Source organism: Aquila chrysaetos, chromosome 6 (genome assembly GCF_900496995.4).
Source record: "Aquila chrysaetos chrysaetos chromosome 6, bAquChr1.4, whole genome shotgun sequence".
Taxonomy (NCBI): domain Eukaryota; kingdom Metazoa; phylum Chordata; class Aves; order Accipitriformes; family Accipitridae; genus Aquila; species Aquila chrysaetos.
The window spans coordinates 11,510,089-11,529,406 of NC_044009.1; the positions used below are offsets into that span (position 1 = coordinate 11,510,089).

The 19,318-nt window shown below is 38.7% G+C and overlaps 1 protein-coding gene across 12 annotated transcripts in view; it reads right to left on the bottom strand.

Annotated features, from left to right (window-relative positions):
- USP40 (ubiquitin specific peptidase 40) overlaps window positions 1–19,318 on the bottom strand; it is a 40,595-nt gene that overhangs the window by 11,684 nt on the left and 9,593 nt on the right. For 9 of the 12 annotated variants that reach the window (XR_005932678.1, XM_030018070.2, XM_041124328.1 and 6 more), the window contains 17 exons: window positions 17,376–17,519; window positions 16,291–16,419; window positions 15,672–15,773; window positions 15,225–15,332; window positions 13,176–13,494; window positions 12,575–12,656; window positions 11,355–11,526; window positions 10,502–10,586; window positions 9,260–9,330; window positions 7,787–8,106; window positions 6,705–6,831; window positions 5,884–5,941; window positions 5,149–5,202; window positions 3,373–3,461; window positions 2,631–2,717; window positions 1,795–1,831; window positions 80–144 (listed from right to left, as the gene is read on the bottom strand). Coding sequence is in view for 11 of the 12 variants with exons in the window: in XM_030018070.2 (XP_029873930.1) it covers window positions 80–144; window positions 1,795–1,831; window positions 2,631–2,717; window positions 3,373–3,461; window positions 5,149–5,202; window positions 5,884–5,941; window positions 6,705–6,831; window positions 7,787–8,106; window positions 9,260–9,330; window positions 10,502–10,586; window positions 11,355–11,526; window positions 12,575–12,656; window positions 13,176–13,494; window positions 15,225–15,332; window positions 15,672–15,773; window positions 16,291–16,419; window positions 17,376–17,519 (2,049 nt within the window). In the remaining variant the exon portion in view is untranslated. Of the gene's footprint in view, window positions 1–79; window positions 145–1,794; window positions 1,832–2,630; window positions 2,718–3,372; window positions 3,462–5,148; window positions 5,203–5,883; window positions 5,942–6,704; window positions 6,832–7,786; window positions 8,107–9,259; window positions 9,331–10,501; window positions 10,587–11,354; window positions 11,527–12,574; window positions 12,657–13,175; window positions 13,495–15,224; window positions 15,333–15,671; window positions 15,774–16,290; window positions 16,420–17,375; window positions 17,520–17,917; window positions 18,119–19,318 lie in introns of those variants that run through there. The other 3 variants (XM_041124330.1, XM_041124329.1, XM_041124332.1) reach the window with 2 other exon arrangements.

Here is a 19,318-nt window from a genome sequence, read left to right on the forward strand (position 1 = left end):
CTCTTCAGGGAAAGTCTCTACACAAAAATGAAGTACATAAACTACTGCATGATTCAAGTCAAAAATAGGATGCTCTTACTTCCTGACTTAATGCTTCCCCTGCTTCATAGCACCAGTCAATCCTTCTCAAATGCCAGTTGTCACCTACCAAAAAACCAAAAACATACGTATGCAAAACTAGTTAGCCAACAATGTTGTTTCGAAAAAACATTACAAAAAACTCTTAACAAGCGTTAAGGGGTTCTTTTGCTTGTTTTTTAAACAAAGCTCTGACAAATTGAATGAGGTACCACCTTCATGTCCTTCCCCAGACCCCAGAAACACTTTGCTGTTTGGAAATGGTTTTCTCTTATTTGCATAAGTGTCTCCTTCTCACCTACCTAATTGATTTCCCTGGTTTAAGAGGAAAGCGAAGGAATTCCCATGTCAATTTACTATTTGAATCAATGACAGGCTCATTAAAATGAAAACCATACTATAAGGAAAAATCTAACTTCCCCTCCCCAACTGTCTACCAGGAGACTTCATGGTGGAGAAAAAAAAAAAAAAAGATGGTGTAGTCCAGAAACTACAATACTTTAGATTTATCACCTATATATAAAGTGCACCAGCTACAGAAGGAACAAATACAATTGAACTTTTTAATTTGACCAAAATAACTGATGAAAATGCACTTTATTCTTTGCAAGGTGTAAAATCTGACTGTCATAACTAAAAAATCTCAGGCCCAGAAGGAATCTCATCAATAAATTCCATGGAGGAAAAAAAAACCAAAACAAAACAAAAAAACCAAACCAAACTTGCAGTCTTTTTAAACAGCAAGAACATCAAAATCCACTGAAGTCTGACATTTCTTTGAATGAGAGCAGTCAGATCACGAATCTCTACACAAGGTCAAATTCAATTGTTTAAAAATGGTAATATAAAATACAGCAATAAAAAGAGAACCATTGTTTCTTGGCAGTAAACCTACACTATAGGGAAATGAAAAAGGTTAAGTTTATTTCAAGACATTATTAACTACTTCAACTCATACGTACATGTACACAAGGGCACACTATTTAATTTTCATTTGGGCTACTCAATGTATATTCTGACAATAATGTCTTTCAGGTGCACTTTTATGGGTTTTGGAGCATGGCTGAATTTGCAGCCATCACTCCACTGTAACACACATTCAGTATTCAATGAATGTTTAGAACGAAAGCTGGAAAACAATGCCACTCCAAGTCTCTTCTCCTCCTTCCCCCCGCATCAGCATCAACAAAAAGAGATGTTCAGCCAGGAAATTCATGTGTCACGCTAGTGCTGTCTATATCTCTCCCTTAATCCTCACGTAAAAGCTTAGTAACAAGTAACTGCTACCACTCAGATTCCCAAATAATGGCCAAACTGTGATCTCATTTTGAATAACTTGTTTTTGCAAAGTGACCAAACCCTATTTTTTATAGTTAATCTCATGCGGTGGTTCCCACTAGGACAGCAAATCTTATCAAAACAGCCAAACACCTCCACCTGCACATGCACCCAAGCAAATAGTCTAGGAATTGTGGATTTTCCCATACTTTGATTAAGTAGAAAGCTTGAAACTGATTTTCAAGAGGAACTGCACAGCCAGTTTTTATCAGAGTAAGACTGCAAGTTTATAGTTCTTTCTCCTCCTCACACTACAGTGACACATAGACCATTGTAACAAACTTACAACTTCTAAGTTTTAGGGTAGAAAGAGCTGTCTTAGAAATCTGGAAATTCCTTTAAAAAAAAAAAAAATCATTAAATAACAATACAACTAACCTGATAATCCAGATTTTTCCAGCATTAAATTTAGACACTGAAAAAAGAAACATATGGTGAGACTTGTCTCAAAGCATAGGTTGGGAAATAAAAAGTTTTCAGCAAATCTACACTAGAATTTGCCAACATAAAAACTGAGCGACTGATTCCTGATCAGTTCCTAAAACCAATATAATTACATAGACATGGTGTATTTGAGCTATGTATTAATCTCTTCAAGTATGAGATTGTTTTCAGGCAAGAAATTTACTATGTCAGGTGACTCAGCTTTTACAAACTTAAAAAAAAAAAAAATCTCTGCTGTCAGTTTGCTGCTTTACTTGAACAAGCTCTGTTCCAGAGTTTGAAGATGCACCTTTTAGAAATCAAACCTGCAAACTCAATGCTTCCCAGTCACTACTCGTAGATGTTGGCACTCTGAGCCAGAAGTCTGGATTGGCAGTACTGACAACTGCTTCTTTCGCTCTGCGCGCAGTTCTTCCTGACTCCTCTCACTCCAGTTCTGTGTGTTCAGAGTTTGATGAACTACAAGAAATTGTGGCAGGTTCTGCCATAATTGCCTATCATTCTGAGGACTGCTGTGTACAAAAGGAGCGGCTAGCCATGCATGAAGCAGCCAGGCTATGTTCCTTCTTGGAAAAAAGCACGGATGTCTCTTTACTAATTGGTGAAAGATTAAGACATTCTTCCCCGCTGGCCTTTTGAAGTTGAAACACTTCCTTTGCCTTGGTGTCTCCTGGTGACCTGAAGTGACGCATGGTTATAAGGCAAAGTTCTCCAGGAGCAACAGACCTGACCTAGGCGTGACAAAAGCTTTTAAAAGCAGCTAGACTTACCTCTTTGACAGAGGCAGTCTCCTCCACAACTATCTCCATCTCAGGGCTTGCGTTTTGGTCACTCCCAACAATAAAATATAAGAAGAGCTAAAAAAGCAAGTATAAGCTATCAGAATACATATTTAAGTATGGAAATACTGTGAAATAACACCCCCTGATGCACACACATATACCAGCTATTGCAAGCCTGCCATCAGTCAAATAGCACTGAAACTACTTTGGGCTAAAGTAAACAATCTAAGCAGGACAGAGTTATGCATATGCAATTGAGTTATGGCCATCAGTAGAGCTTCTTTAACCATCTGTACATGTCTGCTACAAATGAGAGATAAAACCTGCTAGCACTCTGATCTTTAGAAATATACAACTATTTTTTCTCTTGCATATTTATAACTTGTAGATATCAAGAGCAATATCCCCCTTTTCTTACTTTATGCTCTTTACAAAAGTACATGCACATCAGAGCACAGAAGCTGGACAACCACAGACAAATGATAAACGATTTACCATTAATCATATGAGCTATATTAACTGGTCATATATATGCTCTTGCCCTTCTGCAACTGAGATAAATGGTGTGAGCCTTCATGCTGATACGTATAATTCTTAGTGTCACTGAGCATTTTTTCCATGTCATTTACAACCATTACAAGAGTAAAAAGAGGACTACATGAAATATTGGGAAATGTAAACAAAGTATCAAAGGAGCATGAGACTCTTTTCAGTCACAGCACTACTATACCTGAGTAGAAGTTGGAGCATTCCCATGACACAGCCCTAGCAAGCTTCCCATTTTCAGTTCCGCTTCCTTGACAGTATAATCCTCAGGCACTTCAGGAAGGACAAAACCAATGATGTTATGATGAGAACATCATAAGCTGCTGCTTCCTGAAAATATCTGTTCTATTATGCTGCTCCTTAGAGTAAGATAAAAATGTTCAGTGACATTTAGAGAACTTCACTTCCACAGTGTTTACATCAGATCTGTAAACCTCCTATGATGACAGCAAAGCAACATTTGTATAATGATTTCTCCCCACCACCCCTTGTATATGGGGTGACAGAAGAATTGAGGTTGGAAGGGATCTTTGTAGGTTGTCTGGTCCAAATCCCTGCTCAAAGCAGAACCAGCTCTGAAGTCAGATCAGTTCACTCTGGGCTTTTTCCAGTCAAGCTCTCAATACCTCCAGGGATGGATATCTCCCAGCCTCCCAGGGCTCCCTGTCTATTGTTTGACCACTCCCAATGTGAATATTGCCCCCCCTGACCCCCCCATACCAGCTGGAATTTTCCTTGCTGAAACTTGTGTCTGCTGTCTCTGATCCTTTCCATGTGCTCCTCTGAGAAGAATCTGGCTCTGCCTTCTCTATAGGTCCATGTTAAGGAGTTAAAGATGGCAGTTACTCCTCCTTCCCCCAAGCCTGTTCCTCTTCAGCCTGGAAGAGCCCAGCTTCCCTCCTCTTTCCCATGTTCCAGCTCCCAAACCATTGCGGGTGCTCTCCTCTGGACTGGTTCCGGGTTGTAAGGGCTTCTTTCTCATGCTGGGGACCCCCCAAAATGGACACAATACTCCAGGTGTTGTCTGACAAGTGCTGAATGGAGAGGAATTAATCTCTCCTTGGCTTCCTGGCCATGTTTTACTAATGCAATATATTAGCAAAATAGCAAAGATACAGAAAACACTTCCCGGCAAGCACAAAGCTGATCCACTCAGTTTCTCACCACTGCCCCAATAACGGCAAAAGCAAAGCTGTGGGTCCTTTTCTGCTGAACACTGCCCATCAAGAGCACAGTTATATAGTGACAGGTGGTAACGCATGCTCGTGTAAACCGAAGAGCAGGCTATGGCATGAACATGTTCCTCCACTCTTATGGAAGCAGAAATCCACATGTTATTCAGTGGGCTTAATACACCACAGACACAAGCTGCCTTCTCATAGTAAACAGGAACCTAATAGTGCTTCCTCCATCACCACAGGACTCAATCAAGTTTGCTGCTCAAGCTGTTCTGAAATCCAATTTTACGCATCAAACTTTAACAAATATATTTAGTCCATTTTGTTTCAGGAAATATAGGTTAGAAACACATGGAACAAGGACTCTGCTTCCTGGAATATCTAGAAATTTGCTCTGTAAATGTATTAAATATGATTCAAAACAGATAATGTAGAGATTTTTCAATTTATAAAATAAATATGGGAAAAAGAATTTTCTATTAATTCCCACAGCCTTGAAGCATACGGCCAGTGGTCGATAAACAACAGCAGGTATGCTAATCAGTTTTACTCATTAGGGATGCAAGTAATAAAACCAAGCTGAACACTTAAGTTTAAGTTTTACCTTTGTATTGGTACTACTAATAAACAGTAAAACTGGAAAAAAACACCCCACACAACTGCTTCAGTTAAGTCTGGAAATCAGTGGAGTTATGTGTGTGTACTTCGCCCAGGAGAGGACAAAGGGAAGCTTAAAGTCTCCCAATTGAACTTGTTACAGAATGATGATTAAATATATTTACCTGGAGACAGAAGTTTCCCATTTCCGCTAACAGGTCTAAGACAGCTGTCATTTGCTGTAACAAAAAGGGGAGGAAAGAGAGATGGATATATTAAGTAAGTCAAATAAGAAGAAATTTGGCTCAGAAGTTTAGACAGAGAACGTATTTAAGATTAATGACAACAGGTTTATCTTAGAGGCCTCCATCTGGAGGTATTAGATCAAAAGTACAACTGGAGAGAGATTCCTAGAGACTTCATGAACAGTCTTAGTTTTTATCCTTTCAGTGAAAGATTACTTTCTTTTTGAAGACAGCTGTTAGCCACAATCAGTAATACTACAAAACCGACCAAGTGCTTCCAAAGGTAAAGACATCAACAAAAACTTCAAAGAAAGAAAACTGGAGTGTCTCAAAGAAAGGAATAAGGTTAAAAAAAAAAAACATTCTTCTTCAATTCTGAGTGTAATATTTCAGTAAAGCAACATGATTATTCCTACTCAAACAGCTTCTGAAAAAGTAAGAGCTTCATAAAATGTATTTTAATCAAGACTTACACTGATTCATTTTTAAGCTAGGAAAAATAGTAATTTTCTTCAGAATTAGATGAATTTTAAGTCCTTTGCACTCTCCTTCCTTCCCAAAAAACTCCTAACAGCAATGGATTTGCTGTTTTGAACGGACTGATGCAAAAAGCAGGATGCCAGCCAGTAAATTCTAACGTTATCAGATCTAAAAGTAAAGCAGCTGAACACTTACCTAGCTCCTCCTCTAGCTGAAATTCCCGTATTGCTTTCATTTTGATATCAGACATTACCTAAAAGAAAGCAATATTAACACCTCTAACACAGGATGCCAGTAACACACCTGCTGTTCAAATGCCAGTCCACAAAGTACAGCCTTCACTTGAAATGCATCCTAGTTATTTTCTTATTCCTGTTAACACTATATACAGATGAGAATACATTTAACATTATCTTACCGAATATATATAATAAATAAATGTACTGGTATCATAACACATTTGTGGAAATTTTCCTTAAAAACAGTATTCCAAAGAAAAGAAAGTGGTATTTAATATTTGGTTTTACCAGAAGACTAATATTTCACAAATAGTAATTTTGTGAGCAAAACTAAGTAGTACTTCTTATTTTCTGTAACAAGAAATAACTTAAAAGGCAGAAAAGGTACTAGAAAAGCCCACCCCTTGGGGAAAACCAGCATTTTTTCCTATCCTATGTTGAAAGCAAGAAATAATACTTTCCTCCTCTTTTAGGTTTTGTTTACTGACATAGCCTCAACAAACATACATTTACAGGACAGTCCAAAGAGAAAATTGTTTCACACTAAAACACACTAATGTAGACTACACTGGTTTAAGCTACCCATGCTACAGTCTTATTACACAGCAGTCTAAGTATCCCAGTAACAGTAACTCTGAGTTGCACACTATTTTCATCACAGAAAAACTTCAGCCTCAAGGCTAAATCCACTAAATCCAATTAATTGGCCCAAGTGCACTGGCCAAGCTTTTCAGGGAAACAGCCTGTGTTATATCCCTGAACAATCAGACTCCTTACTGTTTCAATAGTGGCAGTAATTTTAACATGTTTCTCTTCATCTTGTGTTCTGCAGAAGTTTTTAACTTGGAGCCAGCTGATGTCATATGTAAAAGCAGTCAAATTGCCACTTGACATATTCACGAAGCTGTAAAAATGAGCAGTGCAAAGATGGTCAAAGACAGGAAAACTACACATTGTCTGGGCTAGACTGCTAAATACCAAAGCTCTCAAAGTGATAATGCCTAGGTCATTAATAGTGATGGCATGTTATAGAGTAAGAGTCAGAGGCCTCAGGCAGCATCCAGGCACCTCTGGGCTGGTTACTGAGTAAACCAGTAAAAACTATGTTTTGGCAACTGGCTTTCAATGGGACTTGAGCTTCTGAAGGTACTTCAGAGTCTAAAGTCACTTTCTGAGGCTGGATTTAAGGCTTCTGGAAAAAATACTGTAAAAGCATACCTACTTATAAGTAAAAATTTGAGATTTTCTCTCTCTTTCTGCTACCGTATATAAACACAGAAACAGTCCTTGGTGTAGAACCCTCTCACTGCTTGATTTAATCTCAATTTTTTCTTACTGTTTTAACTAGGAAGTCATAGTTTGGGTAACGAGCACATACACGTCTCTGAAAATGGGAACCTAACCTCAGGGCTATACAGCGGGAAACAAAACGAGACCAGAAATTTGCCCCTGCCAACTTCAGATTCAACTGGCAGATTGAGCAGAGCTGCATACTCTTCTGATATTGCTCTGTTCTCTCATCCCACCAAGTCCCTCAGTGAACCATGCAGCTCAAGCCTCAGAAATTCAGGTTATGCCGAAGATGTGCCAGCACACTGGGCACAAGTTGTTCTCCCTAGGTTTTTCCCCTTTACAAGTGTAAGTCAAAGGATGTGACTACATGTGCACTTCGAGAGCAAAGAAATATCTAATAGTTGATAAGCACCTGACCTCCAAAACTTAAGATTATATTATCTTGAATTAAAAAGCTCAAAGTGACAAGTAGTTAAAAGAATATATACAGCTAGCATAATTTTAACTGAACTGATTTTGCCAAAATTGCTTTTTTGTTTAATTAGACTTGTAATCAAAATGGTTACCTCTGGTCATGGCTGTCTAAGATTAGTACTGAGCATCCATCCATCAGGCCAACACCTTTCACTGTTTCCTTCATATCTTCTTCAAGAAAGACTTCCCAGTTCTTGGCTTCTTTATCTGGTCCTGAGCCGTTCTTTAGAATGATTCCTCCTGACGGTGCTAAGGCTCTGCGCAGATCACCCAGTTTTGTGCTGCATGAAAAGACGTGCTGCGATTCTGTGAAATGCTGACCCTTCCCTCCTTCGTTATACTCTGCTAAACGAAGAACGTTTATGACCACAGGTTCATGATCAGCACCCGTCATGACCTTTGTTCCACCAACCTGAAGTAAGGAATGCAAGATTTATGCAGTGGTGATCAATAAAATACAGAAAAGACTGGACAGCAATAAATGACAACAATAAAATTACTGAGACAAAAAGATGGACCCTCTCTCCTCATTAGAAATAAACAACCTTTGACCAAATGCCTACTGAACAAACAACTAGAGTAACTCAAGGGTGTTGGGAAAAGAAAACATAATGCTAAGGTCTGTTCCAAGTCTGCATGCATTGTAAATATATCGGTAACAGTAGCAGGGAAACCAGTGCACACTTGGTCTCCATCAGATTAACAGAGGAATTTAGCCCCTCAGGATATTAAAGAACTACCCAAAAGTGTGACTGAAGCAGATCAAAAGAGATTTTAAAATCTGGCCTTTCTGATATTCAACCTAGGCAAAGAATATAGTTCCTTGCTGAAGGCAATTTAATCACACAGAAAGCTGGAGTAGTGAAGACCACAAGTACAACCAAGACAAGAGTGACTCTGTTACTAGATGTTTTCTTCTGGTTTGGTTTAGGTTTTTGGGTTTTTTTTGATAAATCAGAAAGAAAATGTATACTTTTATGACAAAACTCTTTTAAAAGTAAAATTTTATTCCATTACAGAGATGGAATAAATGCTGTGTTACATAACTGCTGAGGCAAGTATTTGAAAGTTAAGCAGAAGCCTTAATATTAAGAAGGAAGATGCAACACTAGAAAAGGAGCACAGTATTTCAGGGAGACTATACAGAGAAGTAGTCATTGACAGGTCTAATTTTATATGTGGAATGATTGACCACAGGGCATAAGTTTTTGTTATTGCATTACTATCAACTGATCTCCTTCCAAGAGGCACCAGATGTTTTCAGAATACACTCCAATGTAACTGGCATTGGATATCTACAGGCACCATCAATCTGCCCATATCGCATTCTGCATGCTATAATTCTGTTTATAATTTTATCAAGCAGCACAACATACATCCCTCAAGGTCTACTGACAAGCTGTAAAAACATAGTATCCTAGATGAGGCTGAAGAGATGTCCCCAAAGCTAATGCTGGTATGTCAGTAGCACATCTGCAGAACAGATCAACATTTCCAAAACTTCTGAAGAGGTAAGATGCAATCTCCAGACACTGACAAGGAGAGAGGGTATTTGGTTCTTTTACCTCTTTTCCATTCCACACAAAGATGTCTGCTCCATCAGCCAGCCCAATGCCATCCAGTGTCAGCTCATCTCCTAAAAAGGAGCAAATCATCAAGTTCTTGCCCCCCACAAAAGTTGGGTCAGCTGGTAAACTGAAATATGCTGGCACATTCTACTCTGGCTCAAGCATATCATTACAAAAGATGCTCTGTGTTCAGCATTTACAGTGGGTAAGTTAGGCTTCACTCATGTAGCAAGAGCAACGCAAGTGGGTACACACCCCTACAGCACTCTCACTGAGTAAAGAGGGCTGCAGCACAAAGGTTTCAATTCAATTTCCCTTGCAAACTGAGGCCCAAGTTAGCAGTTGGCAAAGCTGCTCGGTCAGGATTATCTACATAAAGTTTAAGAGCAAATCAATAGATCTAAAATAAAAAGGTTGGATTTAATAAACGAGTCACATACTGTACATTCCAAGCCCATTCTTTGAAATACTAATGCCCATGCTGCAGTTTCTTTTACCTTCCTACCGTAAGTCAGATTCAGATTTTTTAAGTCACTGTCATTTAAAGAACTGTACTAGCGTCCTGAGGAATATTTACAGCAGCTATGAGTGCCTCTGTATTTTGACGTCAACATCATGGAAAGTTGGGTTATGTTCTGGTAGAACCCTAATTTTCTGAAACAGACCACAAAGGCTATAAAATTTTTAAATGGCTGAAAAGGCTTTTGAAGACTAACACCTATAATTGCGTAACAACGCAAAGCTGGAGACAGAACTCATGATTTTAAAATACTAATGTACTCTTAATAAATTAACATACTCTCTATGTAAGTATTTTCCTTTACAAAAATTCCTACTTCAGCTTAGGTCTAATCTACATTTTTCTTTGATGTCACCCTGGTTCCTCTCTTATACCCTCTCCTCCACCTACTAGGTAAATACTATGAAAGCAAACATCCATAAGCAATCAAGGTCAAAATACAGACTGATGTATTTTTGTCAGCAAATACGTTTAACTTGCATAAGATCTGCAGTCTTACTGCACTTCACAACAAAGATTACATATAAAGGTATCAAAACTCTTCATATTTCACTCGTAAGAGTATCCTAAATAACTTGGCAGTGGACTTGCATGTAAGTTTGAGCTTGAAGAGTGTTCAGTAATACACGTCTCCAAGATGTTTTACATATGAAATCCTCGATGTCTGCAGTAAATACAACATATAAGTAACATGGAAGCCTTGTATGCAATAGTCTTACCATCAAGTATCTGGTAAAGATGCAGTCCTGCTGGTAAAGGCTTGGCAATACTGAGAATCATGTCCCCTTCCCAAGATTCCAACATCTAATTAGGAAGAATTAAAAAAATAATAATAAATTAGATAGATATAGATGATAGATAGATAGATACAGATGACAGACAGAGAGTGGGCGCAAGTGGGGGAGAGCGGGCGCGAGCAACAGCGAGACAGCCGGAGGGGGAGAGCGAGGGGGTGCAAGAGCGAGAGGTGGCCAGAGCGGTGGGGAGATGGCGGGCGAGAGAGAGAGGGCGCGGGGGGCGGCGGGGTGGCGCGAGAGAGGGGGAGAGCGCTGCGCTAGGCAGAGCTACAGGGAAAGCAGCGTTTCCTGACATTGAGTTAGCTTTGATTTAGATATCTATGAAAAAGCATTTTATAAATTGTCATATTCCTTTAACAAAGTAGAGAATAAATGCAAAGATAACACTTTCAAGAGTTAAGATAAATATCTTTTAACTAATTTTCTTTTTTCTTAAACTACTCTGATTATTTCCTTTTAAGGACAGCTAGCTCCTAGAAAATACAAAGACAAATCTGTCACAAACTGAAATGTTAAGAGTAAGTCTGGAGTTCTGCAAAGTGTCAATCCATGTCCATGTATGTGCTGCCCAAATATAAATTATTAGCTTATGAGAGCTTTAAAGTCTACATAGTTAATGTTACATCAATTTCACGGTTTCTTCAACCCTTCGAGAACAGACCTCAAACTAATGTTTCCTCCTGTGTAAACACATGTAGTTTTTAGCCCCCTAAAACTATATTTACTGTTGAAAATTTATAACTAAGTGTTTGAATTCATTTAACATAGCAAATACCTGGAATACTGATTGTCGAAGGTCTCCTAGCGTTTTTCTTCTATCAATAGTCAAATCCACAACACCCTCTTTCCAAGTAAGTGAAGGATGCAAAGCCCCATTGTGAAATTTATAACATGAGCTCAAATGGAGATGTAAATCAATGCCATTGTTTGCTGAATCACATTCCGCTCTTTGAAAGAATAACACAATAATAAACCAGTGAATTTAACACCCCAAAAACGGCTAGCTTATCACAGAGATGCTTCTGTGCAGTTGTCCTGGAACTGATACCCTCATGGCTAAATTCACTGTCACATTCCCCCCTCCATCAAGGGGTATGCAAAGAGGTGCTCAAAGATGACAGTGATTTACACGTTGTGCAATACAGAGCTAGCGTAGACATCCTCCACATAAGCACTATAACAGTACGTTCTGTGTGTTTCTACACCTTGCTTCTACCTTTCTAAACAGAATGGCAAACTTCATTTTTAGGGATATGGAGACTGTAGTTTTTTTCAGGCTGTGTTCCAGATCAGTACTCTGTTGAAACGCAGACAGAAAAACTGCATGGAAACTGAGTGAGGACAGACACAGCCATGCCTTCCTCCTTTATACCTTTATGCAGTTCTATTAACTAAACATAGCAGCAAATATGCCATTTAAAAAATAAAGGAGTGAAACTTGCACAGAGGAGATATATCACACAGGACTTGTGTCTCGTGTGTGTGCCTGTATTTTGATAGCTTTACTGTGATTCAGGCATATTATCAGTTCTGTGTGTTCCTCAACAGAAGGAGGAGTTTCAACCAACCTGAATACCACTATCTCTTTCCTCTACGTTTCTGGCAAAGGATACCATTTATCTGTTGTTTCACAGTAAAGCAAGTCATTCCCCTTCTCCCAAAGGAGAACTCCCTCTATAAACATAATTATGATAACATATTCCATCCTCCTTCCAGAATTGCCCTGATTTTCACAAAAAAAGGTATAATTTTAAACTGTAAGTAAGTTTCCCATGAAATTCTGTAGAACACCTAGTGACACCACTAACAGGGAGGCAGGGAACCAGCAGAAGGCAGAATCTGGACATACAAGTTGTATTCCTCAATTAATCTCTATGACATTGAATCATTTTAGTATCTGGCTCTACTCAATGAGTTTCTTTCATTTTAAATCACTTTGGATATCTGCAGATTAAGAATGCTGTTTAAGAGACTGGTACAGTTACATTAATATACCTCTTTTTTTGCAGCTCAGTATTAGCAGCATTCATTTCATTCAGAAGGTGTTCAGGAATTTGGTACCTTGGATTTCCTCGCGCTGCAACAAACAATATAGGCTAGTTTGGCCTCGGCTGCTTAAAATGTGTTTTGGCAAACAATAAAAGTGATCAAGATGAGATATTACAGTAGGGTAATCATTGAAAATTCAGAGCAATAATGTTGTATCCTTTCGTAACAGAGAAAATTAAACCACAAGATGATACAAAGAACAAACAAGTGCTTTTACTTCTTCCCATCAATCTTTCCCTCAGGGAAAATGATACACAAATGCCGTTAGCAACAACGTGTATTTGTTTCAGTAGATGTTCTGCTGGTATTTGTGAAGCGTACTAGAAAAACGTTAGTGTCAGCTACAGCCAGTTAACTGGTCACCACCTCCTTGGAGGCAACCTCTGTGTATCTTGGTTAACCCCCCCCTTTTTTTTCTTTTTCAAATGAGCACTAGAAAGAAAACTCTATCTTCAACTTTTGGAAAGGACAGAAAGGCCCTTTGCCCTCCAGAAAACAAACTGCCAATGAAGGAAGCCCCCAGAATATCACGATGAGCTTTGTGTACCTTCAGGCGGTCTTTTTAACTGAGATTTTCGATAAAACAGCATGTAGGCGCTCTCTTTACCCTGAAATTGTTTCTCAATATCCATCTCCTTGATTGGCTGGACCTTTGAATCATTCAGATCAAACCAATGGCAACCAGAACTGTCCCTTAGCCTTGTAGGTTTTTTTTCTGAATTCCACTGAACATCATTCTTCCGAGGAGGGCTTTGGAGACCTTGTCCTTGAGAATCTGACTTAAACAGGAGCTTGTGTTTTTCCTTCAGACCAACCTTATTTTCATCAGGACTGAATTGAAATATGTGAGGATGATTCTGCAAATACTAAAACAAAAGCAACAACAAGATGAAGAAGATACTCAGTTTTAAATACAGCAACCTGCATTAGCTACTTCACCTGATTCATTCTCAAACTGATACACAGGCCCAACCCCTTCAAACTTGGTTTTATGATACTTCCTCACGTACTTCCTCAGTTTAGACAGAAAATGTAATTCCCCTACCACCACTTATCTGTCTGATCTTTTATATGCTGTTGCTCACTTCATTTCTTATATAACTTCAAACTACCAGGCAAGAAATTGCAAAAGAATTGTTTTCAACATACATGCATCACTAAGAATTAAATCAGATTAACTTCTGAATTTCAAGGATTGCTTGAGACACTGGAGTCCTTTAAAACACTTCTCACAAGTGCATACTCTCTGTTCTGGGAAAGGTAGCATAAGGAGTGATACTCTATGCCAATCAAAAAGCTTCTGCTTTATCAGACACACAGTAACATCCCAACTAGTTTAGCTCTTTTACATCCACACCCTAGTATGTGCGGCATTGCTCCCTTCTGTATTTACCAGACAGGGATCTTGAGCTCAATTCTGGTCTGCTGAGCTGTACCTTACCCAAATTAATGCTGCTCATTGTGGCAGCTCAAGAACTTAAAACCTACTCGTTCCATTTCGCCCAGCTTATCCACTCTGTTGTCTACTTTCATTTTAGCGGTATGCAGATACTTCAAACAAGATTAGTGTCCAAATTACACAAAACAAAATCACGGCTCTTGAGAGATGGCGAGGGACGGGTTGGACACCAACCACACTCCAGTCCCCCCCCAAACTCCACAAACCACCCAACCCACCCAACCCCCCTCAAAAAAAAAAACCCAAACAAAAACAACCCCCCAAAATCTGAATTTCAGTTTCAACTGTAATCAGAAACTCATTTGATACTTCAAAAAGTGTAAAACAATTTACAGTTATTTCAATAAGGCAAGTATTGCACTGATCAATATGCTTTTGGTATAGATCCAGCACTTGTGAAAAGTCAGCTTTAGTAATATTCACAATAGCACTCAAACTTTGAAATGGTTAATACTGGGTTGCTCACAACTTGTTTCTATCACTTCCCTGTCAAAGTCAGAAAAGCATCTACCTCCAGTGAAGATTCACATTCAGATTTCACAACTACTTTTAAATAATTGTTGTGAAAACTGCATTGCTGGTTCTAGTCTAAAAACAGTCAAACATCAATTTTCCACATATCTATAACACAAACGCTCAAGTATTTCCTTAAAGCATTAGAAAATACAGTAAACTACTCGACAAGATTTTACTGGAAGTGTTAATTTTATGGATATGCCCTCATCAACCAAGAAGTGGCATACATTTTCAAAACCTCATTTCTGTTATGACTGTGAAGAGGTACTGTATTTCTTCTTTAATTCTCATCAGTGTTTCTGTGTTCAAGTGGTAGTACTGTTGTTGCAGCTTCATCCACAGACACAAGTGAACCAAGGTTCAGCAGGTAAGGTTAATTCTTTTATAGGCCAACCATACAGATGGAAAAAAAAGATACAAGCTTTCAGGCAGACAATCCCTCTAGAATCTTGTCCATGTTCTCCAGTCTACTAATTTATCTTACAAACCTCTCTTACACGTGCTCTGTCTTGCTAGTCCAAGGGCCAGTATTTTCAATTACCATCCTACTGACTATTCAATAGGAATATAAATGTAAAGTTATCTTAACAGTAAAAACAAACTAACATACATGCATATTACCTTTCGTAATGCTCCATACTGTTTTCGGTATTTCTTATTCCAGGACATCCCTTTTTTCTCCAATAATTTCTGCCCTAATTGATCCACGGGCATTTGTTTAGATTCTTCCTACAGAGAAATACAAAACCAAGGATAACGAAGGCTACAAAAGTCAAGGGATCAACACAAAGCAGCCAATTCTGAAGTGCTTAAATCACTCCTGTTTGTTAATAAAACAATGTAAAATTCACCTTTTGCAACAGCTTAGGTAAGCAACTTCAGAAATACTCAAAAAGGGCCATTTTCTGTATGAAGAGCCACTATTAGTATTAAAGTCTGGTTATGTGCTTCACAATAAGCTCAGAAGAGTTCTGTACAACTAAACCTGCCCACTCTTGCATACACTAATCCCTTCTTCTATGTTCCCAAACATCAATATCAAAGCAATAAACTCATTACATACCATACCTCTGACAAAATCCCTTTCAACACCGCCAACGGATTTTCTACTTCTTTGGCATTTTCATTATCTCTTAAAGCCGTATCTTCAATCAGCCTATCTTCTTCTTCCTGTATAAGAAAAATAAAAAGACTCACAAATACTGTTGCTTCACACACAACTAGCAGTTTTCGATTATCGTCTGTACTAACATTAGCATGCACAATTTAGAAGTGTGAAGGAAGTTCTGATAAGCTACCTCTGCCACCCGCTACTGACTGTATATTGTCATACAGAATATCCACCATCGTTTTTTTTAACAGAAAAAGCATTTGCATTATTTACAGCCAGCCAGTGTCATCCACTAAAATAACTGTGCTAGTCTTGAGCAAAGATATTAATTCATTTGGGACAGAAAAAGTGAGCCCAATAAAGTGAGATAGTTCAGCAGATTGGAAAGCTAAAATTTGCAATAAAATTTTGATAGAGATCACATACTGTGGAAAACTAGCCTTCTCAATGAGGTAAGAGACCAAATGCCTCGCTAAAATATTCATTACTTTGGATATACATTTCATCCACTAGCTCTTAATATTTTTCTGAAAAATGAGACATATCAAGCAAGGAAGAAAAACCTTTAGGACTTACTTGTAATTGCCAGTTTCCTAATTCATCCACATCTCTGATATAAACATGATAGTGTCCTCCATAGCAGCCGCCTTTATGTATAATAACAGAGAAGAGCTCATACATGTACTCCGAATCATCCATTTCAGTCTTTAAAAAGAAAAACAATAATAGTAACAATAACATATATCAGTAAGTCTTTCATATAAGGACAGTTTTACACCATCAGCATAGCTTCAGATATTTCTCACTGTGCATTCGCATACGCAGAGACTGAAATGGCTTTTCAGTGCTGGGGAACACAAGTACAGACTGACACAAACTATGGACCAAGGCACAGGCTTAATTAAGCAACTTTTTAAGCATGATTCTGAACAATATTAGAAATTCAAAGTTTAAAATAATGACATACTGATGAAAATAATAGAACAGCTCAACCTGCTTGTTCATAACCAGGCTTATTTTGCTTAAAAGGACTAGAGAAAAAACAAGCAACACATTTATATACACAAACCAAATGAAAAAAAAGACTTCCTCAAATGCAAACACTGAAAAATTTCCAAGCTTGCACTGCAACATTTCGATCAGAAAAATTTCTTTTTCAAGAACAGTGCCTCTATTAAGTATATTCTTTACATATTTTAAGGATCAAAAATTGGCATCAAGCACTGGTATAGCTCAGTTTATAATCAAAATACATATATATAAATGCAAAGACAGATTCCTAAGAAAAATGAAATAACTACAGGCACCTGAAACATATATAGCAAAATTTATACATGACATTATCAGATAATGACAATACAAAAATGAATTTCAATATCCAGGTGATAATCTTCCTTTCAAACAAATATCAGATTAAGTTTTAGGTCATTATTATACCCTTTCCCCCTGTATAGCTACAAGGTATTTCCCACTCAGTTAGAAAGTGGTATTTCAGAAACAAATTGGAATTCCAAAAACTTGGAATCGGGCACAGAGGAGAACCCCACAAAGTTTCTCAAATTCCTTGCCCTGACAAAATGCAAAATAAAAGAGAACTTGGCCTTGAGATATCGGTTCTCTGCAGAGTATATAGAAACTTTAACAAATGTAACAGTACAAACCTGCTCACAAAAAGGCTTCAAATTTATCTGGATAGGGAACGTATAGCAGCTTGTTTCCTTGTATCGTTCACACTTCTCAAAGTCAAAGTTAAATCTCAGGAGAGAAATGGTGAGAAAGGGTGGCAACTTGCGTAGTTTAGCAGACTGTAAAATGATTTTAAAAAATTGTAAGTACAAAGTTATACACAACAGTGGTTTGCACCTTGCTACTGTCAACTGTTTATTTTCCAACAAAGCTTCGTTACAACCAGGCAGACATGATCTGCTTTTTCATTTTTAAAATGTAATCCCTAATTCTCAGTTTCCCTACCAACTAGACATCCTAAAAGTAATCAAGATCCTTCCCCTCTGTTAAGACCTACACCTTCACTGCATGGTGATCACCAGACCCATGCTTTATCCTCCTACAGAAAACAAAGGAGGACATTGCTGAAACGCTAGTCAGTAATTTCATTTCCATAGCTCACATGTTCTCTGTGAGAGGATTTTCTTGAATTTTATACTAAGAAGCAACTGCTTCAAACCCCTGGGTTTGTGCTTACCCATGAAGTCAGACTATACAGCATCTTCCCAGCAACCTTGCTCTTGGCCCCTTGCACAGCACCTGCAACCACCAGTCCCACACAGACCTTGAGAGCCCAGAGAAAAAAGCACAAACACTCAACTGCTGCTGAGAACAGCAGGTGCTGCAGAAGAGCAACACAGCTTCGTTGTAGCTTCATCATTCCAAGATGAACAGTGGGGCACTCAGCATCTGGCACAGGCCCTGAAGCCACCCCTCCAAAAAAAAAAAACCAACCCAAAAACCGAAACCCAAACACTACAAATGAAGCTCAGACTACAAATGTAGCCTACATGCTTGCTTCTGCTGCAAGGAAATGACCTCAACTGAGGCTGGGGCTATTACTCTTCTGGCCCCTCCTGGTCATCTTGTCCAAACACAGCATTTGTACATCACCTTAGGTTTATTCCAATGACCTTTGAGGAGTTTTCCAGTTCTCTGGGGTTGTGTGACCCCAAGTACAGGTCAGGGCTCATACAGGCACAGTGTTTTCAAATGCGGAAGTCAGAAATGATCCTATCTGTAACACAACTAGCTCTGACAGGTGTGTATTGTCCAGAAAAAGAGATCACTCCCACATGTATTTTGCAGCCTGCTGCTGAGTGACTGCTGGGCTGCCTCCAAGTGCAACAGAAACAGTCTGAAAAATGTCACCAGATTATATCACAGTGGCATTTTGCTTAAGATCTGCCAGGCTGCTTGAAGAAAAGGGCCTTGACCAAGGTCTGTGGGCTACGTACGGTAAACAAGGACAATGCTGTGCCTAAGCAGCATGGCGTAAGTATATCCTGGAAGACCCTACAGACAGCCACAGAACAACTAAGCAAGGGTTAAAGTCTCCCTCATTTATACGGGAGAGGACCTTCAAGGCAGGAAAGCCAACATAATCTGTTTTATTAAGGAAGAATATTAATCAAGATTGAACAACTTGGTCTGAGAGAGCATCAGGAACCCTGGTGCAAAGCAAAACCAATCGTCTTGTATCACCTCTGAATGTAAGTGTAGATTCAATGAACACACTTCTGGGCCTTTCCAATATTTCCACCCAACTCTCCATTTGAAGAGCCATACCAGAGAGCCGCCCAGGAACATACCTATGGCTTAAGAAAGTCTCTGAATTAGGTAATTCATTTGTGTCAATTGCGGAGACTACTTTGCAGAGCTTAGTGGCACAAATGATTTTGCATGCTCTTCCAAGTTTAGGGTGAAAATCAGACTGTACCATTAAAATTTGATCAAGTTCTGGAACACAAGATTCTTCAACTACTAAATTCCCTAGAGGCCAAAACAAAAGAGGGCAAAGAAGAACATCCAAAGACTCACAGTGTACTGAAGAAAGGGAGGAATGGAGTGGGTAGGTGTGGACCATATTGTCTTTGAA